Source organism: Lontra canadensis, unplaced genomic scaffold, assembly GCF_010015895.1.
Source record: "Lontra canadensis isolate GAN:19392208 unplaced genomic scaffold, GSC_riverotter_1.0 scaffold145, whole genome shotgun sequence".
Lineage (NCBI taxonomy): Eukaryota > Metazoa > Chordata > Mammalia > Carnivora > Mustelidae > Lontra > Lontra canadensis.
In genome coordinates, this window is record NW_022631139.1 from 2,986,575 (window position 1) to 3,009,766 (window position 23,192).

A 23,192-nucleotide genomic window follows, 5' to 3' on the forward strand; every position below is an offset into this window, starting at 1 on the left:
GCGACATATACTGTGTGGTTCCAACTATATGACATTCTGGAAAACGCAAAACTACAGAGACAAAAATGGTCAGTGGTTGTCAGGTATTTGGGGATGATGAATAGATGGACCACAAGGACTTTTTAAGGCAGTGAAACTATTCTGTATGATAATGTCATGGTAATACATAACATTATTCATCTGTCAAAACCCATAGAGATGTACAACACAAAGAGTGAAACTTTATGCAAACTATGGTCTTTATTTTATAATAATGTATCAATATTGATTGGTTCAACAATTATAACAAATATACCACAGTCATGCAGGATGTTGATAATTAGGGGAAACTGTTTAAGGAGAGATGTATATAGACCTTGCTGTACTATCTGCTCAATTTTTCTGTGAATCTATAAGTGCTCTAAAAAAGTAAAGTCTATTAATTTTTAAAGTCACTTTTTAAAATTTCACATTTTATAGTATTTTTGTCTAGTAAGCATTTTTCCCCTTCAAAATAGTTGCCTTTGAAGCTTGTCACTTATTCTAGTTTTCACATAAGCTGCTGTTAGACTTACAAGGTGTCCTTTTATGCCTCCTGCATTGACAGGTCTCCTTTCTAAGAGGCTTTGACTTGAAAGAGGAGCCAACAGGTTTTCTGAACCATTAACAAACAGTATAACTGATTATATATATTTTTTTTTATTTTTTTAAAGAAAAGGAAGACTAAATCTACAGATAATTTGCAAAGTTGAGAAGAGATGGAAAATCATTTCAAAGGGCCATGTCACTGGCATATAATTGTAACCTCTATATCTGGAATTTCCCCTAAATACAAATACCTTCATATTATTTTTCTGCTTATCATGTCAAATATATACAGACAAAAAGAAAATCCAGTTTAATCCCACTGCCAGTAGGAAAAAAAAAGAAGTCAGTTTTCAGTCTAAGCATTGCTCCTTTGAAAATAAAGTGCCCCTTTTCTCAGCTGCCTTTAAGATTCTCTGTCTTGGGAAATACAAATCAAAACCACAATGAGATACGACCCCACACCAGGCAGAATGGCTAAAATTAACAAGTCAGGAAATGACAGATGCTGGCGAAGATGCGGAGAAAGAGGAACCCTCCTACACTGTTGGTAAGTAATGCAAGCTGGTCCAACCACTCTGGAAAACAGCATGGACGTTCCTCAAAAAGTTGAAAACAGAGCTACCTTACGACCCAGCAATTGCACTACTGGGTATTTACCCTAAAGATACAAACGTAGTGATCCAAAGGGGCACGTGCACCCAAATGTTTATAGCAGCAATGTCCACAATAGCCAAACTATGGAAAGAACCTAGATGTCCATCAACAGATGAATGGATCAAGATGATGTGGTATATACACACAATGGAATACTATGCAGCCATCAAAAGAAACGAAATCTTGCCATTTGTGATGACATGGATGGAACTAGAGGGTATTATGCTTAGTGAAATAAGTCAATCAGAGAAAACAACTATCATATGATCTCCCTGATATGAGGAAGTGGAGATGCAATGTGGGGGGTTTGGGGGTAGGAAAAGAATGAATGAAATAAGATGGGATCAGGAGGGAGACAAACCCTTAATGTCACAAAACAAACTGAGGGTGGCTGGGGGGAGGGGGGTCGGGAGAGTGTGGTGGAGTTATGGACATTGGGGAGGGTATGTGCTATGGTGAGTGCTGTGAAATATGTAAACCTGGTGACTCACAGACCTGGGGCTAATAATACATTATATGCTTATAAAAATCATTATATGCTTATAAAAAATAAAAAAAATTATCTGTCTTGTTTCTCACCAGTTTTCCTGTGATGTGTTTAAACATAGGTTTATTTGTAGCGCTTATTTTGCTTAAAGTCTGAAGCACTTGAAACTATAACTTGATGTCTTTTGTGATTTGGGGAAAATTACTGTCCATGATTTTTTTCAAGTATAGCTTCTACCCCATTTCATTCTTTTTTCTACTCCCTACCCCCAGCACTCCAGTAACTCATTGTCATATATTTTCACCATGCTCCATCTGTCTCATATTCTTTTTCTGTATTTTGCATGTTTTTTTTCTCTCCATGCTTCAGTCTATTTTCTAGTGACCAGATTTCCAGCTTACTAATTTTGTTGCAAGTCTGTCCAATCTGTTGTGAAACTCCTTTACTGAGTTCTTAATTAATATAGGTTATTATTGTATTTTTATTTCTAGAGCATTCATATGAACTTTCTATAGTTTCCTTGTAAAATTTTTCATATCAGTTTCCTGATAAAATTTTGTCAGCTTACTCTTTGAACATATTATTATAGAGTTCATGTCTAATAAATGCAATATCTGAATTTTCTGTAGGTCTGTTTATATTGGTTGATTTCCTATTTTTAGAAGTGTTTCACTCTATTATAACTAACATATAGTAAAGTGCACTAATCTTAAATGTACATTCTACTGATGCTAACATATGTATATCTTCAGCAACCCCCATCAGATGAGATTCAATAGTTATTAACAATATATAAAGAGTTCTAACAAATCAGTAAGATTAAAGAGAATCACCACAAAGAAAAACTGGACAAAAGTTCTAAACAGGCAATTCACAAAGAGAACACAAATAAGCTATACAAGAATAAGTCTAATAATGTGCAGATTCACTTTTAATCAAAAAATTAAAATTAAAATAGCAATAAGAGGTATTTTTCATACATTACATTAAAAGTTACAAATTAATACACCATTGATCCATGGTGGTAAAGCTGGGACTTTCATAAGTTAGGGAAGTAGAAATGAAAATACTTAGCTGTCAGGTATCTCTGTGTTTCAAATTTATTTACTCTTTGATTCAGCAATTCAATTGTTAAGGCTCTGTCATTCAGAAATTTCCATAGAAGCACACAAAGATATATTAGCTAATAATAATATTAATAATAATATCAATACATTTTTTGAGAGCTCACAATTTGCTAGATATAGTTCTTAGTGTTTTATGTGTGTTAACTCACAAAATTGTCAAGATGACATAGAGGCAATAGAAATTTCCCAGTCTAAATGGTAGCTGCAATAGGACACTAAAGCTAAAAAGGGAATATAGTGCTTGTTTTTGCCTCAAACACTAAGTAGAAGAGACAAGCATTTTAAAAGGAATGGCTGAATGGAAAACATCAGGCACACATCAGAGTGTTACCCAGGGGGGTATAGGGCAATGACATGGAACCAGGTGGTTATAAAGGCACAGGGGAGGACAAAGCCACAGGGGTAGACTAGCCAGACCCCTGAAATTTGGTAACTGTGGGAGAAGGTTTTACTACCTTCATACCACGTAACTTCAGTCATCTGCCATCTCTGTGTGCTCCACGGTGCCAACTGCTTCAGGACTTATGAAAGAATGACAAGACTTAGTCTGTTTCTGAAAATCTGGACATGACCTGGGAACACTGTGCACTCTGCTCCAGCCTGCCAGAGAAAGAGTCCTACCTAGATATCTAGTAGCATCTATAGCACTCTGTTAAGAGTTTTCTGTCAAGTGTCCCTCTCCAATGCTTGTCTCTGCTTTTCTTAATGGCAGCCCTATGTCTGACTCCTCTCTGTATGCTGTATATCTAGCATAGTGTCTGGCACACAGTGGAAAATTAGCTCAATAAATGAATGATTGGATCCATGGAGGGTAGATGAATAGTTGAGTGGATGGGTGGGTGGGAGGATAAGTGATTCCTCACACCAAGTATCAACCTTTCCTCATGACAAATAGATAAGAGGGTCACACTAGATCTAATGTCTAATGTCTACTGCTCTGAAAACGGTTCTGTTCTGAAAATGGTCCTCTATTCTGATCTTTTTTCCATGCTTCAAGATTCTTTGTGGAATTTATTTCCACCCTGTAAGTTTCATTAGCACAGAGAAAACTATAAGTAAATTAGTGCCACTTCCTTTAGATTTTTTTTTTCCTCTTTTCAAAGCAGGAAGATCCTTGTATTTATTGTTCATGTTTCTGAGAAAACAAGCACTAACAGCTTCAGGGATGAATATTAGAGTATCTGTCCACTGTCATATTAATTCCTGCCTGCAAAGAAAATCTATTTCATGTTTATTATTTTTTATTGTTGCCATATACAATGAAATTGTGATATGATTCAGACTGTCACCATTGTCAGCAATTCTCAACACAATCACTCACAGATGAATCAAGACGTCACAATGGCATAGTAAGAGCCAGTGGGGCTTCCAAAGCGTGACTCACACTGAAGAAGCAGCAGCTACCAGGCACATACTCTTCCCATGGTAGAGGACCAGAGGACAAGAAGTCAGGCCAAACCATGCAAACACATTCCAAGCCTCCACTGGAATATGGCTTAGGTCATGTCCACTCACATTCCATTGGCCAAAATAAATCTTGTGACCAAACCCAATATCCATAGGGTGGGGCAGTATACAGGGCTTTTTCCAGGGAAGTGAAAAGTAAATATTTACTGGATAATAATACAAACTATCACAGGGAGTCATTCAAAAGTTAACTCTTGGTACATCTGGGTGGCTCAGCCGGTTGAGCATCAGACTCTTGGTTTCAGCTCAGGTCAAGATCTCTCAGGGTTGTGGGATCAAGCCCCACATTGTGCTCCATGCTCAGCCCAGAGTGTGCTTGTCCCACTCCTTCTGTTCCTCCCCTGTTCATCCTTTCCCTCTCAAATAAATAAATTGAATCTTTAAAAAAAAAAAAAAGTTAAGTCTCAAGGCCTCTGCTGCTTCCTCACAATTTCCTGGAACTCTGTCTGCTTTTTATGCTTTGGTGGCTTTTAACACCCAATGAGTAAAGATAATGAGAAAAAGAGTAACTATTTATGGAGTACCCACGACACTTCAGTCACTGTATATGTATCATTTGTAATTCTCACCACACATCTACAAAGAAAGAGTTGTTATACATATGTTATACATATCACATACAAGAAAGCTACAGATCAAAGAGATCTTGTGCAGTGTTATTAAGTATCTCGTGCAGTGTTACTAAGTGCGTGCCAAAGATAGATATCAAGACCATTCTAGAAGCCCACACACTGCCCATGGGCTCTTTCCAATTTCTTGTGGTGTTCAACTTCACTGATCATTTTATCTGTGCCAGTTAAGACCACAGTGAAATACCCCTACATATCAAACTAAGTAAATTTAAGGCTCAAAATACCAAGTGTTTGACAGCTCCTTACACTGCTGGTGGCAATTGAAAAAAAGAGTACAAAATATGCTAAGTCTATTGTCGTTGAGCTATAGAGTTGAAGGAACTTATAATGAGATAAATAGATATACAGTCCCCTGTGACCCTGTGGCCTTGGCATGACTGTTTCCATCTGTGAGTGAGCATAGTTATATCTATGTCTCTCTGTGTATTACACATGATATTTTGACTTTTTTTCTTTAGTGCTGTGAAGTCTCTGTCTTTATCCTCTTGATAAATGTGTGAGCCTCCAAGAAGAACCCTTCAGATCACATCAGATGTGTCATTAACCCCATTGTGATGTGAGAAAATTTGGAGGCAAAGTCAGTTAGCAAAGTTGCAAGTGCTGAGAAAGAAATGAGAAGCCATGTCTGCCACATTTCAAATCCTGTTTTTTGGTGTTTTTTTAAAGATTTTATTTATTTATTTGACAGAGAGAGACACAGCAAGAGAGGGAAAGCAAGCAGGGGCATTAGGAGAGAAGCAGGCTTCCTGTTGAGCAGGGAACCTGATGTGGGGCTTGATCCCAGGACCCTGGGATCATGACCTGAACCAAAGGCAGACGCGTAACGACTGAGCCACCCAGGTGTCCCCAAATCCTGCTCTTTCTTTGCTCATGAAATTGTTCTGGGGATTAAATGAGATGAAATATGTAGCATTCATACCAAAAGTTTGGCAAATATAATTACCATTCTGGTTCTCCCTTCTTCGTTATAGCAACATATCCCAAATCTCTCCCTTCTCTTAGTCAAAGAGAATAAAAGCCACAACAAAGGGTCTAAGGAAGAAACTGGTTCTTCTCTTAGGGGGTCCCAGGCCTCAGCTGGGAGTATGCAAATGTTTTAGTTCAGGTTCATACCAACAACTTACACATGAAGGGAAAGGGCTATGACCCCAACAGGGCTCTCTGAATATTAGTAATTCACTCTCTACTTGCTGGGAGATACTAATTTCCTGATGTTCTGATGGGAATTGTTGGAAACTCATTCAGGAACTCCATGTCTCCTTTCCTTGTGTCTCAGGGCCTCCAGCAAGAGCTGCATCAAGATGAGCAGTAACACCAGACACTGGGGTCTTCTAGGGACACTGGGTTACAAAGGAGGGGTGCCAAGGAGACTGAACTAGTAGCATCTCCCTCACAGCAGAGATTGAGGGCCAGACAGTCCTCATTCAATTCTAGCTGTCCCTGAGTACCTGTGTGAACTTGAGTAGTTACCTCACCTCTCTGGTCCTCAGTTTCCATTTCTGTAAGATGAAGAAGAAGGAAAAGGTGAAAAAAAGACTAAAACAGGGCACCTGGGTGGCTCAGTGTGTTAAGCCTCTGCCTTTGGCTCAGGTCATGATCTCAGGGTCCTGGGATTGAGTCCCGCTCTCTGCTCAGCGGGGAGCCTGTTTCCTCCCCTCTCTCTCTCTCTCTCTCTCTCTCTGCCTGCCTCTCTGCCTACTTGTGATCTCTCTGTGTCAAATAAATAAATTAATTTTAAAAAAAAAGACTAAAACAAGGTACCATCCACCCTGTAAGGGTGCTGTGACATAGCAATACCCTCATATGGGAGGACCCAACATAGCACCAGTTCTGGCCCATTCTAGGTGCTCAGAGGATTGTTACTGCCTGTACATTTCTATGTCTGCTGGGATGTGTTTCTCTGGGAAGTCATTAAATCTACAAAAGTGTCAGAACCACCTAGGCTAACTTACATGTTGTGTCCTTTTTACTGACTTTTCTCTGCCCAAGATTCAAGCCAACCCCATCCTGACATCTCTGGGTTTTCTATTCATTCTCTCTCTCTCTCTCTTCTTTCCTTCCTCCCCTGCCCCAACCCTTACTTTGAAGCTTTCTCACTTTTCTTAACCATAGTCCATACAGCTGGACTTTCAGACCTGTCACCAACACATGAGATTTTGCTTATGGTCACTTCAAATGATCCCAGACCATCTGGTGTTCCTGTTGGGTTTCTCTGCTGTTCCTCTTCTTTTAAAGATACTGTTAGAAAGCATCCAGAGGCAGGTTATTCTGGATCCTTAAGATCTACCCCAAGAAGAGGTACCACTTTAAGTTAGGGGCCTAGGCTGCAGTTCTGGGTCCTGAGTCCACAACCTCACTGACCCTGGGTGCTGTTTTCTACCTGGCATGTCGAGAGCCAGCCTTTAGCAAAGTCTAGACAGAAGAGGTCCTAGCACCTCAGTCCTAGCAGGAAGCATTGAGTCTTCTCTCTCAGCTTTCAAACCTCCTCATTTATGGATTCTTCTCAAGATCTCTGTGTCCCTGGGAAAGGGGAGAGGCTCCTGGCCATGGCTGCACAGTTTGTTTTCACTGATCTCTCAGGACCCCACCCTCCCCATTCCTACCCCATGCTCCTCATTACTCACAGCTTGCAGGAGCCTTAACCAACCAAACCCCCACTTCCTCTATCCTCTCCTCTTAAAATATGCAGAGCCACTGTTTGGTTTTCTTAAAAGCTTCCAACTTGCCAATCAGTTAAGTTAAGCCATGTTTCTGCGCTAATGAGAAAGAACCAGAAAAAGGCCCAAGGAGAAAATATTTGCAATACACATGAAAAAGTGTTGTTGTCTACTGTGTATAAAGAGCTCAAATAAATCAATAAGAAAAACATTAACCACCCTTCTGAATGAGAAACAGCATGAACAAAATATTCACCCAAAAGAACATGCAATTTCTAAATAAGCATATGACAGTACATTGAATCCCACTAGTAATCAACAAAATGCAAAGTCAAATAATTACATATTTCCCATATACAGAATTATCAATATTTAAAATCTAAAGCTTGATTCTGGCAAGAAGCTCTGAGATGAACACTTGGTTGGGGAGAATATAAATTGCTACAGCCACAACTCATGAATGTATCAGAAGCCTGAAACATAGTCTCATAACCTTTGATCCAGTTGTTCCATTACTGGAATACAAACTAAGGTAAAAATATGAACGGCATATATTTATGTTCATATGGTTTATCATAGCAAAGAAAAGGAAGCAACTTAGTAATTAAAACAAATTAAAGAGCTTTTGTACTTTTATATGGGAAAATGGTCATGGTATAATGTTTGGTAGTGAAAACTCGGTGCTTAAAATCACATATTCAGTAACATCTCAGAGCTATAAAGCAAATGTCCACAAGTGTGTAAGAGACTAGAAAAAAATGAACCTGAATGTTCTAGATATTATGAGCAGTTGATAGAGTTTGGGATTTTTTTTTTCACATTTCCGTTACTTTAAAAAAAAAAAAGGAACATCAAAAAAAGAACTTTGATACAGGGCAAAACTTTTAATTAGAGATTTTATAGGATCCAAGGAAAATCTGCCTGCCTCTATGTGTAAGAGCTCACAGACAGGGATTGCAGTAGGGCCCCTTCAAGAAGGAACAAGCACTGAGTATGTGTTTGTTTAGGTGTGGATAAAGTGGGCAGGGATGCCCCTCTCATGGGCAACCCTTGCTGGATGTAGTTCTGGGAAGGAAGTAGAAATTCCCCTCTGGGACTCCATCACACCCTGTCACTCTGTGGGGAGCTCAGTAGCTTACACCAGCCACATCCTGCACACATTACTGAGGCTGCTGCCTTGGCTGCACTTCCTCAGACAAATTCTTGTAACTGCTCCCAACCTCCATTTTGTCAGTTTTAAAATGGGCCTTTGGCAATATCCTCTTCGATGGTATTTATGGGAATTAAATGAGATAACAGTTTTATTGTTATAAGATATAGCTGAGTTCTTGCTACTCCATTAATTAGTATCCAGACACACTGCATTTCTGTGACTTAACATCAGACTTTTACCATATAATCTAATTTTTCATATACTTATTTTGTCTTCTCAAAATGTGCCTCATTTCTTTAAAATTAAACACTTCCATGGTTAAATCCTCTAAAATATCAAATGTTTCCCTACAAGCTAAACAACCACTCACCATTAAACCCTATTTATCTTCTTTTCAGAATGGCTTTGGATCCTTACTATAAACGTGCCCATCAAGGGAAGGGGACCAATCTCTCCAATAACTTAAACTTAATATCTTTAAGCTATTTGCTAAGATGTTGTATTATCACATTATTTTTTTAAAGGTTTTATTTATTTATGACAGAGAGAGATAGCGAGAGAGGGAACACAAGCAAGGGGGGGCCAGGAGAGGAAGCAGGTTCCTCACTGAGCAGGGAGCCCGATATGGGGCTCGATTCCAGGACCCTGGGATCAGGACCTGACCTGAAGGCAGACGCTTAACCCACTGAGCCACCCAGGTACCCCTCACATTACTATCTAAAGTATTAGTCACAACAACCTAACTTTGCAGGTTGTTCCAGTTTCACAGATGAAAAAACTGAGGCTCAGAGAAGTTAAATAAAATGCCAACAGTCAGCCCCATGAAAGGCAGTGGAGACTCAAACCGAGATGGAGTCCTAAAGCCCTGGTTCCTTGCCAGCCCATGATCCAGCACATCCTCCATTTATGGCTGAATCCAAGAAGCTTTAATTGTATAATAAATGCTACTTTGTTTTTGTATCTGACCTTATCGTTTACGGAATTTTCTACCTTTCTTTAGTTAGTTCTTTGGCTTCCTCCTTGTAAGGAATTCTTGTTATATTCTGGTGTTTTTAACCCACCCTACTGTGAGAAATGACATAAGCAGACATCTTATGATTATGTCTAAAGGCCAGTTGCCTATCAGTGAGCCTTGAGAAGTCTTCCCATAACTGAGGTGCAATAACCCGGAGACATGTTCTTTGGTTACCTATTGGCTCTTTTGGCTTCCTTCCAGCTCCCCAGTTGCATTTCAGATAATTGAAGTTGTTTAATTTATGAATTCTGAAACAGGAGATACTATTAGCCAACATGGATCTATAAGTACTACAAAACGAAATGCTGAACTGTTGCAAGTTTCTAGTAAATGCCTACTCTGTCCCACTGTTATCTTATAGACATTGCTTCTGCAAAACTCTGGAATTCAAGTGTTCTTGTCCCCATTTTCTAAGCGAAGAAATGGAGACTCAAAAGTTTCCACACCTGGTCAAGAGTGCTCTGTGAATAGTTCCCTTCACATCAACATATATATGTCCATCCTGGAAGTTTCACTAAATATTGACTAGCAGTGTCAATTCTTCATTAACTAACTAAAGAGAATTATGAACACTTGCCCACTGTGTCAAACAGGCAGTCCTGATAATAATGTCTGGATTTGGTCCAGCCCACACAGAATTGGGAAAGTTGTCTGTGCTGCACACCTCCAGGGGGCAACCTTACATTGCCTTCAACCTGGATGGTACTCCCAAGGGCACCACATTGTGCAGACATCTGGAATGCAGCCCTGGGACTGCAGCAGAACAACCTTAATGGGAGAAGCCAGGAGGGTGTCAGCAGTGCACTGGAGGACTGTCAAGTAAACAATGAAAAGCCCCACAGGAAGGACCAGCCATCAGACATGAGAAGTGCAGGGTGTCTCTTGGGTCTGAGAGTTCAACAGGGGTGCCATGGTCTCAAATTCCCTGCCCTTCTCTCGGGCATGGAGAGGGAAGAGATAAAATGCTACATATAACATAGCATTCTTTCTGGGTGATGTAGGTAGACTCCATTTAACTAACCAGAGTGTCAAAATCCACTTCAAGTTTTTAATTGCCTAAGTGAAGACATTACAAACTCTACTATGTCTGGAAGCCTCAGACAGAAGTGATCCAAATAAATCACATGGTCTTTGCCCAAGCAATCCCTTTTTCTAAGAATCTTTTCCAAACACTAGCCCACAGACTGGGACAGTGCCCTTGAGGGGCCAGCCATGCAGGGATTTCCCAGGCCACTAAGACCCTCAGTGGTGAGAGGCCATGCTGCTCTGGAGTGACCAAGCAGCCAGCCAAGATTCATATAGGTCTGCCCCTATTTGGTCACCGGCCCTGACTGTGCTGGGACAGGCCCTCTTGTCATATTTGGGAGTTTTTCAGTCCACACACACGGGAATTCACCACAACCTCTGAGTCTGGTAGCTGCAGATGGAAACAGAAACGTGGTTAGAAAAATGTGATTCTTGCGCAGGAAAGTTGGAACAGAGAAGAGTTTGGACGTGGGCGGGAGTGTGTGTTGAAAAAAAGAAAGAGAAAGAAAGAAAGAAAGAAAGAAGGAAGGAAGGAAGGAAGGAGAGAGAGAGAGAGAGAGAGAGAGAGAGAAAGAAAAGAAAGAAAGAAAGAAAGAAAGAAAGAAAGAAAGAAAGAAAGAAAGAAAGAAAGAAAGAGAGAAAGAAAGAGAGAAAGAAAGAAACTAAGAAAGAAAGAAAGAAAGAAACTAAGAAAGAAAAGGGTGGAAACCCCACCAGCCAAGTCTGCAGAAAAAAAATAAATGAAGTCTGCCTATCTCGGGCCGGAGCCCCTCCCCTCGGCCCGCGCCAGAGGAGCGTGACACAGGTGCCGCTTCCTCCCCGCCGCTGAGGGTCAGGAGCCGGCCGGCGCGACCCTCGCCACCGCTCCGCTGTCCCTTCGGCCCCTGGTCCCGCTGGCGCCCCGCACCCGTCGGCGATGAACAGCGTCAATGGCACGTCGCGGCCCAGCTTTGGTGAGTACCCGCCGCCCGTGGGGGTCCGCTTCTCCGCGGGGTCCCCGGGACCCCACTCCTGGCTGGGCCCACGGGGGCCAGGAGCTCGGGCCCAGAGACGGGACCGCAGTCCGGTCCCGGGCATCGCCGGGTCGCGCCCGGAGCCCCCGAGCTCTGCGCCCCGGGGTCTGGAGAGGCCGCCCGGCCACCGCCGCCCGGCGCGCCGCCGGCTCTCTACGTCTTTGTGCGGTGGCCGCCGAGTCTGTGCCGCAGGAACCGGCCCCTAGACTAGTAAGTGAAGGACCTACTGGGAGGGAGAGGACGTCGTACACTCTGCTCGGCGGCCCAGGACGCGGGGGCGGACTCGGAGTAAACTTCAGTAAACTCTGCCGATGCCCTGACTCACTCTCCACACATGGCGGAGGCATTGACCTTTTGGGGCGTTGTAATTCCTCTTTCTTTTTAAGACGGCACATGCTTTCCTGCTGACGGGAAATCTTATACCCTGAGCTTCTTTGTGAGAATGTTGGGAAACTTTGCCAGGCCTCCCCTATGCCCTCCTCGACCAGTGGGCTTCTGCAATAAAAAAACTAAAATTTCCTTTTTAAAACAGTGAATGTTTATCCCTTCTATCCCCACCCTGGCTAGATCTGGTCCTTAGAAACTGTCAGAGGGGAGACATTCGGAGTCTATAGTGTAATCACGTTAGGTAATTAATATGATAATAATATGGGTACTAGAGACACTCATTTACAAGTCTTTTAAATCCAGGTGGTTGTGTGGCCTCACCACCGGACCTTGAGCATAGTGGATTGTGGCTAGATGCCTGTGTTTGCATGCCCATGCTTGTGCTGGTGAGGGTACTCAGAGGGTCTGGGTGCTGCGGGCGGATGACAGTCCTGGAGTGAGGCGCTGCGGGAGGACGACAGTCCTGGAGTGAGGGCCCCGCTGCCTGCTATGGGATCAGATGTGCCACCCATTAGCCAGGTGCCTGCAGCAAGCTAGTCTCTCTTAGCTCCAGCTTCATCATCTGCAAAATGGGAATAATAGGGTATTCTTCCTTGTGTTGTGAGAATTAAGAGCTTGTAAATGGTTCAGCACAGAGATTGACACATAAATGTCAGGCATTTTTGTTTTCATTTTACACTAGACTGGGTCCGGAAGCTCATGTGCATTAGTGTGTGCATGTGTGTTTCTGTGAGTGTGTGGGAGTCAGACACTAATGAACTTAGTATGTGTGTGTCTGGGCCAGGTTGAAAGGCAAAGCCACTGTAATCATTCCGGTAGAGGCGCTGAGGAAGTGCAGGCCTGCGGCCATTACCTTGGCTGGAGAAGACAGGCTTGTTCACCAGGAACCCTACCCCTGCCCTCTCTCTCTAGCAGTTCTCTAGGAGTCAAGTTTCAGACCTTGACCAAGGGCTGCAGACACTTCCCTTCTGGAGCTCACAGGGATGCAGCCCTTACTTCCATATCATTCTAGATTACCCTTAGGATTTGATTTACAGCAGGCTCTTTGCTATAAGAGAACCCTGGAGCCCTCTTTCTTGCTGCTAATTCAGGCAGGATGTGTCTATATCCGGTCTCAGTTTACATCGCTGCTTCTCAGAAGCAGAGGTTGGAATGGAGAAGACCCTCTGCTCCTGCCCAATCAGTCCTGCCCTACCCCTCTGGTCTCAGCCAACTCCTGTAAGTCTGAATGCCCCAGGTACTGCAAATGAGTCATGTGCAGAAATCCACTGCCTTGCCCTTGGATGGAAGGGGTCAACGCTCAGTGAGGAGATAGTCAGGTTTGTCAACTTTATATAGATTTCACTGCTTCTGGCAGAAGCTGAAAGGATTACATTAAGTTCCAAATGAAATTCCATCTCAACTATTGCTCAACCCCTCCAGATATCCACAGCAGTAGGAGTCACATGGCATTGGCACCATCAGCAGCTGGACCTTTCCAAGGGTGCCCATGGTTGGGCAACAGTTTCTGGGGACTTGCAGTGCACCTTGGGAAACAGAGGGGTATAGGATAAGAGGCATTCTGTGTTTGCAGTGGAAGCACATCAGCCCATCTACAATGAGAAGGAAGAGGCAGCAGAGGGAGGTGGCAAGCCATATCAGTTTTCCTCTTTTGGATGGCAGATATAGGTACATATTTCAAATGGCCTTTTGCAGCCACATCCAAAACCCCTTCCAGAGACTATGTGAGTACAATGGAGCCAACAAGTACAAGCTAAAAACAAATCTGAACACTGAATCAAGAGTTAATAATAGGAAAGAAAATGATACCATCCCACTTCGAGAGCAATTTATTGATTTATGAGAAGCCTTCTAGAACTATTGTATGTATGTACAATTACTTTTTGTTTTACAAAATGAAGCTTCTTTTATATATTCTACTTCATCTTGCTTTTTTCATAAGAATATATGCTGAAGATCAGAAGTTTTCATCATATATAGACTAACTCATTCTTCTCAGGGCTGTATGCATATGAATTGCATGAATAAATAAATGAATTATTTTATTTAAGCAGTTCCTTCATCAATGGACATTTAGATTGTGGACAATCATTTTTTTTTTAAACCAGACACAGTGCTGTCATTACAACCCTTTAAGTAGGGTTTATGAATTTACACATATATGTGTAAATATATGTGTTTTTATATGATTAGGATAAATATACACACACAGATTTAATTTCTGGGACAAAGAGTGTGAACATTTAAAATGTTGGTAGATACTAAAAAATTGCCCTCTAAAAGGTCACATGAATCTCTAACACCCACCAGTAGCCAATGGAAGTCATTCTTTCCTCACACCCTCATTCACACTGTGCAGTTTATATCTTAGCAAATCTGGTAAGTAAAACATGTTGTCACTTCTGAATGTGCCTCTGTAATTATAAGTGAGGTTGTGCATGGTTTTTGCTTGTTTGTTTTTAAAAGATTTTATTTATCTGTTTGAGAGAGAAAGCACAAGCAGGAGGAGGAGTAGAGGGAGAGAGACAAACAGGCTCCACAATGGGGACTGCAGTTCCATCTTAGGATCCTGAGATCATGACCTGAGCTGAAATCAAGCTCAGGTCATGAGCCTGACTTGGCTCATGGCTCATGACTGAGCCACCCAAGTGCTTCCCCACCTTTTTAAAGATTTTATTTATTTATCTGAGAGAGGAGGTTGAGCATGTTTTCCTACCTCCACAACATATTGTATTTCTTCTTCTGAGAAGTACCTGTTCGTGGCCTTTCCTCCAAGGCCCCCCCACCACCAGGGAAGAAGTTTATGAGGTATCCTCTCTCTTATAGTGACCTGGAGGCAGAGCAGGGCTTGAGCCCCACAGTCAGAGCTGTGGAGTCAGACCTGAGTTTGGACTCACCTCCAACACTTGCAGGCTTTGAGGAGGCACACAATATGTCAGAGCCTCAGTTTTCTCATCTGAAAGTGGGAATAGTAACAGCTACTTCCCAGGAGTCATGTGACGAACAAGAGAATAAGGGCTTGGCATCCTGCCCAGGAATAGTGGTATCTTTGGCTGTTGTTGTTAACAGAATTTATCAAAGCAAACCTGTCCTGCGGGTGTTCCTAATCTCTAGAGTCTCCCTTACAGACAGCTGCTGTTTTTTCTTTTGATAATATAATAAGAATATCAATACCTAGATGCCAAACACTTTACTAAGGCCTTGCGTGGGTCACCTCTCCTCAGCCTGGTCCCATGGGCATTTTCTTAACTATTTTGCACAGGAAACACTGGAGCCTCAGAGGATGGCTTACCCCAGGGTTCCCAGGCACTGAGGGCACAGGGCTGTGGACATAGGCTGTCAGACCCCAGAGCCAGCAGAGGCCAGCCGAGGGGTACTTAGGGTGCATGTGGACAGGACATTTTGCCACCCAGTACCATGGGGGCTGTGCCTGGGAAACTGCACTGTAGCTTTGCACACAAAGGACCTGTGTGTGGCACAGATCCTCAGAACCTACCAACCATCCCACGGCTCTTCAGCCAGGCCTGTGTTCTAACCTCAGTGTACCACTGTCCACGGTGTTGTAGTTGGGCCTGACCCACACCAGGTCAGCGGCTGCCCTTCATCATGCCTTCCACAGCCTGCTAGGGTGGTCCTCTAGAACCCTCTCTTATGGCCTTTCCTGATGCCCAGGATGGCTCTGCTTCTCCAGCTTCACCTCCAGTGCTCTCTGGGTGCTCCTGCACACACATATGCAAGCACAAGTACACACACATGTTCACACCCACACACACTGCCTGCTGCCTTACTCCTGCTCATCCCCTAAGACCTGGGTTATTCCCCCGAAGCTCCCTGGGCCCACCCTGAACACCAGAAAACCACTCACCATGGCCCTAAGGACACTGCAGCACCAACAAATTCCTGGAGTTGTCCCTTTCCTGGAAATTCTGACCTCCCAAGGGACTCCATCACCCCACATGCCCCCTCCTTGGAGTCTGGCACAGAGAGGTGAAAGCTCCCAGGCCTGTGTCCATTCCACACGCTGGAAACCCCTTTTAAAAATCACACATTCAGTAGCTGTGTCTAGAACTTGGCACATACATGGAGATCAGTGAATAATAAGCTAAAATGGACAGAAAGTCAAAACGAAACAAACTCTGAAATCAGGGTTGCTGGCCCTAGGCCTCACTACCTCGCTGTCTCCTACTCCCATACTGATTCTTATTTCATATTCTCCCCTAGAGATCACCATGTAATCTGAACTTGTGAGGGAGTGCTGGCTCCTGCCCTTCATTATTAGGCATTTTCGTTTTTGTACATTCTTCCAGTATAAATAATGTGCAAAATCATAGCATGGCACATGCTGATGAGAGCAGGTTTCCTCTTGTGCCAGCAGGAGCTGAGTCCAAGACATGGGGTTCTATCACAGGCTGGTGGGCTCAGCAGGGCCCTTGCATGACTCCCAGAGAACGTGCAGGGTTGTCACACCCCGCATCTTGTTGCTCAGACTACAACAGCAGAGTAGGACTTATGACCCACCTGCGTAGCACTGTGCCCTGCCCTTTCTCCTGACCTGACATCTTCACCACCTCTCATTAGTGACTCTGAGATTGACCGAATTGCTGGAGGCTCAGTGTGGACAACTCTGAGAGTTAGAAATTCCAAGGGGACTGGGTCATAACAGATCCCCCAGATACTGTGAGATTCACCCCCTAGAGCTCAACCTGGTTCCCACAGTATTTATCAGAGGAAAATCCCCTCAAACTTCCAGCAGGAGAAGGAAAATGGATGTATCTTGAAATAGACCAGAGCACCTGTTCTGAACCAGGCCTGCCTCAGTGGAAGCTACAGTTGATCCTTGGACAACTGTGAACCCTGTGGGTCCACTTATATGTGGCTTTTTTTAAATAAATACAGCACAGTGCTGTAACTGTATTTTTTCCTACTTACGATTTTCTTAATAACATTTTCTTTGCTCCAGCATACTTCATTGTAAGGAAACAGCATATAATATATATAACATACAAAATATGTTGATAGACTATTTATATCGCTGGTAAGTCTTCTGGCCCACAGCAGGCTATTAGTTAAGTTTTGGGAATAGTCACAAGTTACACATGGATTTTCAGCTGTTGGGGAGGAAGGGGGCTAGCACCTCTAACCCCCTACATTGTTCAAAGTCAATTGAGTTAACCAGAGTCTAATCTGTTCGTGTATAATCAGAACCTGTCTCACCTGGAGGAAGGGGTTTACCCAACTCCAGCCCATCCTGTCCCACCTAAGGGTGAAAAAAAAAAAGAATAGAAACCCTCATGAATTCATAGCCCAGAAGCACAGGTTCACGGAAAGACAGACCCGCTCATAGGGTTATGGGACGCCTCCCCTCCCCGCCATCCCACCCTGCCACCCATTTCTACTTTTTAAAAACCATTAAGCTGGGGGCCCATGGGTGGCTCAGTGGGTTAAAACCTTTGCCTTCAGCTCCGGTCATGATCTCAGGGTCCTGGGATCGAGCCCCACATCGGGCTCTCTGCTCAGCAGGGACCTTCTCTCTCTGCCTGCCTCTCTGCCTACTTGTGATCTCTCTCTGTCAAATAAATAAAATCTTTAAAAAAAAAAAAAAAAACATTAAACTGGGGCACCTGGGTGGCTCAGTGGTTTAAAGCCTCTGCCTTCGGCTCAGGTCATGATCTCAGGGTCTTGGGATCGAGCCCCACATCTAGCTCTCTGCTCAGCAGGGAGCCTGCTTCCCCCTCTCTTTCTGCCTGCCTCTCTGCCTACTTGTGATCTCTGTCTGTCAAATAAATAAATAAAACTTTTTAAAAATTAAGCTAAAAAAAAAAGCAACCATTTAGCTTAAATTCACTTTGCACCAATTTGCTAGTGATGAAGACATCAGATGAAGAGATTTACAATTCAAAGATTTGGGTGTGAGTCTGAACCCATTCTGACCTGCCTATGGCCTTGAACATGGTTCCAGGCCTCCTGCATCTCAGCTCATCCTCCAGGACAGGGCTGACTTTGTCCCATGCAGTAACGCAGGACCCCACTCTCGGAGGACCCCACATGTGCTCTGTTAATGCTATGCAATCACTGTCCTGAAATTCTTAATGTTTGTAAAGGAGCCCCTGTTTTAATTTTGTACTGGGTCCCATAAATTCTACAGCTAGTCTTGATCCACTAAATGGGGATAATAATCATTTCTACCTCAGGGGTTTGTTCTGAGGATTAAATGTATTATTCTAGATAAAATTCCTAGTATAGTGCCTGGTACATGTTCATCTCTGCCACTTACTGAGTACTAAGTGAACGCTGGCTCATTCCCACTGCCAAGTCCCTGTCCCTGTTTACTGAGCATAGCACCCAAGGATGGGATGGCACAGTCTGCCCAGATCTGGAGAGCCAGGGCAAGGCAAGCTGCTCCCTTCAGAGCGGTGAGCACTGCCCCTAATACGTGGGCTTCTTCATGCTTCTAGGGTACAGTGAGGGGGCAAGGAGGCACCCCAGAGAACACACAAAGGCCACTGTGACTTCTCACACCAGCTGTGGCTCCAGCAAACTTTTTATCCTCTGCAGTCAGTTTCCTTACATGGTACTTGGGGGAACATCCTTGTTCCCCTAGACTTATCTGAACACCAGCCTCATCTGAACACTGGGGGCTCAGCTGTCTTGTTCTCCATGGGGAAGCGCAGGCTCTTTAAAAACACCGAATGAGTGAGTGAAGGAATGCATGAAAGAATGAGTGAATGTGGAGGTCCAACTAATGCAAGCCAAGCCTGTCTGCACAGAGTACTATGGGTCTCCATATTCATATCCCCTACCCCACCCCACCCAGTGGCCTCAGAGCCCCTCTTGGCTCATCGCACTGGCCTGTCCCCATCCTTCCCTGCACTCCTTGTTCACGCTGACCTGTGTGCACGTGGAGCCCCCTACCTGGTTCATCCAGCACCTTTCAGTGCCTTCCCTCCTGGGTCAGTTCTTTCCTTTCCTCATGTTGCTGTTTATCCAGGTTGACAGCAAGGACTCTGCCAGGTGCTTCTTAAAGCTTGGAGTCCCCTCTCTCCTGGGAGGACTCCCTCCACCCCTCTTTTCCAGCCTACACCCCATGCCTAAACTCCTGCTGGAAACCTGGACTTTGCTTCCTCCGGTCACACCCTGAGATTGACTTGTCATGTGAATTGCTCTCCTTCAGCTTCCACCAAAATTCTCATTTTAGTGAATTAATTTCATCTATGGCTGAAAATCCTGAGTAATCTTCTTTTTTTTTTTAAATTTCATAATCTCTTTTCTTTTCCTTTTGTACAAATTCTGTAAATTATCCTGACCCACTCTCCCTTGTGGTGACTATCTCCCTGACTCAAAGGGTAGAAAGAAGGCTTCATGTCCCATAAGTTATCTCATTTTACCCTCTAGCTGCCCTACGGGAGGTATTTTTATCTCTGTTTTGCATATGATGATACCAAAACCCTAGAGGCAACCAACGTGACTTGCAGAGAGCCACAGCCCACCCCTCACATGCATGCTCATGGGTACTGGGTTTTTCTAGGAAGGGCTCAGCCAGGGCTAACCTGCACGGTAGGCAAGTAGTTAGGACCCATGGTGCTCTTAGAGATACCAAAAAAATGTGTGTGTCTTTTAAAATCAAAAGGAACAACAACAACAACAAAACACAAACTTTTAATACTAAACATTACATTTGTCTTTAGACCAATACCGCTATAAAATAAGACTTTTAATATTTTGGGGGAGAAGGGATCCATGAAGCACCCAGGCCCAGGAAGGTCACCCAGCATCCCTGCCTGGCTCAGCGCACCAGAGGCCAAGGGGCTGGGTACCTGCTGGTCCCTGCACGGCCATTCTCCCTACTGGACTCTGTTCTGCTGCCAGCACACTGACCACCTTTCATGGCTGCCCTACCTGGAATCCTCACACTCCCCCAGCAGTCCTGCATAATCCTGCCAAGCCTCCTGGAGTGGCCAGCTGCCAGGGCTGTTTCTGAGCCTGCCCTTTACCTCTGGCCTCAGGAGATTCCATCAAAGTAAATGCTTGTGGGGAGCCAGGACTCACTTACTCGCGCGCTCTCTCTCTCTCCCTCTCTCTTTCTTTTACTCTCTTGGCTTTTTTTAAGCCATGTAATTAAGTTGATCTTCACTTAAAATTTAAAAAAATAACTGGGCGCCTGGGTGGTTCAGTGGGTTAAAGCCTCTGCTTTCAGCTCGGGTCATGATCCCGGGATCCTGGGATTGAACCCCGCATCGGGCTCTGTGCTCGGCGGGGAGCCTGCTTCCCCTTCTCTCTCTGCCTGCCTCTCTGCCTACTCGTGATCTCTCTCTGTCAAATAGATAAATGAAATCTATAAAAAAAGAAAAAAATTTAAAAAAACAGGTTTTCTTTGTCCTGTTTCATTATTATAGAAACAATTTGTGTTCACTATCAAATTATATGTACAAGACCAAGAGGAAAGGGGTAGGAAGATTCTCTCTAGAGCAGAGGCGACTTTGAGATACTTGTGGGGCATCCAGGTGACAGCTGGAATGCAGTTTGGTAGAGAGATCTGGGCAAAGATAAGGACAAGGGAAGGGGGGCTGCCATGAGCTGAGGGTGGGGGTGTGCAGAGTCTCCTGGGGCTGTGTGGATCTCTCCGGACGGTGTGGATCTTCACACAGGCACGAGGGATGGTGGCGAAGAGCAGTTGTGAGCGCCCATTCTGTCCTACTCCATACCCACTGAGGATATACGTGGTACCTGGTTTTCATCCTGAAGACATTGAACCAATGCAGGTACTATTAATTCTAGTTTAGAAATATGGAAAATGAGGTTCAAGAGATGGTGTCCCCAGGCCCTCACTGTATACCACTGGCACGGTCCTGCTTTGAGTTAGGTGTGTCTGCCTCCACCTGTGGGATGTGGCACCCCCCCTGCTGGGAGGAGGTTGCCCATGACCCCGTGCCCTTCTGCTCGGCCCCATGCTGCCCTGAGGTTACTCTCCTGCCTCGGAAGAAAAGGCCTTTCTTTATCCACCCACCCCAGGCCACTTGTGCTCAGCTCTACCCTCCTCTGCCAACCCACAACTGCCGGCCCAGCAGCTGCTAATGAAATGCCCATAGTGGCACACAAGGGCAGGGTTGTGCCTGTGAGAGCCCTGCCTGCCAAGGCTCACCCACACACAGGTCTCACTTTCCCCTGGGGAAGCAGTGGGCAGCTGCCTCTCAGGTTCACTGCAAGGACACTGGAGACAATAAAGACCCCACCAATTCCCAGACAATTGCTGGAATGCCTCCACCACACAACCACCCCTGGGCTAGCAGCTTTGTCTTTTGTTCAGAGATTTCAAGCCACAGGACCATTACTGCATTTCCCATCTTCATTCAAGGGAGACTACTCTCCCTCTTTGAGAGGAAATAAAGTAAAGCTCAGAGAAGCTAAGTGACTTATAACAATTCGAGCAGCCAGGGGTAGTAGGTAGAGCAAGATTGGGACACAGGTCTCTGATTCCTCTGGGAGTGCACTCTTTGTCCCACAGAAACTCATTCTTCAGGTTCTTAAGTCGGGGACAAGATGAGGGTGATGCTGAGATGCTGATGCTGGGCCTGTAGGGTCACCAAAAGGAAGAAACCGACACTGGCGCTACATTCTCCTGTACCTTCCCATCCACGTGCACACATACACACACACACACACACGCACGCACATATTCATGCACAGGTGCGCACAGCATGCGTGCACAAACGCCCTTTACCACTTGCTCTCAGTCCTCAGCAACAGACTGGTGTCACCGCCAGGTTCAAGGCAAGGAGGAGCTCTCTTGGGTCCTAGTTTGGCCTGGGGCAGGGTGAACAGACACTTAGTCTTTGGGCCCTACTGACCTCACAGAGAGAGCTGAAAACAAATGTGAGACGTGCTGCCTACAGCATCTCTGGCCTCGGGCATACTTTTGAAACTTTTTCCTATGCTACCAGTTTTCAGACACAGCTTGCATCTCTTTGCCTTAGTCTGGTATCTCTGCAGAACACCTGACTATCTATCGGCAGCTTTGCTTCTCAAAGCCTCCTCTGTCTGTGATCTCATCTGAAGTCAATGAAATGTTCGGGCCAGATCCCCTTAACCACCCTCTTCATGGGACACACAAGTCTAAAGAAGTCCACAAAGTTGTTTTGGTGATTTGGGGTTTGGGCTCAGCATTGCCTCTTTCATGCCTTCCCCTCTTGAGCCCACCCAGAGTCTATGAACAAAGACAACAACCTATTAGTCAGTCTCTTAATAAAATCCACCTTCCCTCTGGCAGGTTATTGATGCAGCACCTGCATGTACCGGATTCAGGGCTGGTTTCCAGATTTGAGCCCTATACATGCCCCTCTTCACTCCCAGCCTATCACATCATTTGGGGTCCCTTTGTGACACAAGCCATGGGCCCTTGGCCTTCTATCCATTTCTGGTGAATCCAGTCCAGAGCACCCCTCCAGATTACCATAATTCAATCTGATGCACTTTGATTTTGATCCAATGAGCACCACCTGTGTTCAAGGGACCACACAGGAGATACAGGGGACACAGAACCTCTCTTCAAAAGATCTTCAGCCTAGTTGGGAAGCAAGACCCAAGAATAGCAGAGAGCAAAGGAATTCAAAATACCCTTCAGGCCACTGGCCACGCCAGGTTCAGCTACATGCAGCTCTGCAGGTCCCCTCTGGAATAAAGGTCATGTATCCCTGAAACTCCAAAAGAAGTGGCTTTTCATCTAGGGTCTCCCCCCAAACACACACAAACAAACACACACACACACACATACACACACACACACACAGTGGTGTCACAGCTACAAATCTCCATTGCAATTATTTTCAGCAGAAATCACATTTCCACAAAATAAATTCTTAGATGAAGTTTGGAAATATAAAAGTGATAAAAGCCTACCTGATGTAGTCAAGTTGAGGATGAGAGGCAGGTGACCACACTCCAGGGGCTCCTTGTGATGGTTCAATCTTAAGTTATCACTGGACACCAAGGGCTTCGTGTAACCCAGTCTGC

The 23,192-nt window shown here is 44.4% G+C and overlaps 1 protein-coding gene across 1 annotated transcript in view; it reads left to right on the top strand.

The window, feature by feature from the left end:
• The first annotated feature begins 11,448 nt into the window (after window positions 1-11,448).
• Window positions 11,449-23,192, top strand: part of GYPC (glycophorin C (Gerbich blood group)) — a 42,697-nt gene continuing 30,953 nt past the window's right edge. The window contains exon 1 of the mRNA XM_032843940.1: window positions 11,449-11,738. Coding sequence (XP_032699831.1) covers window positions 11,702-11,738 — 37 coding nt within the window. The 5' untranslated portion in view covers window positions 11,449-11,701. The remainder of the gene's footprint in view (window positions 11,739-23,192) is intronic.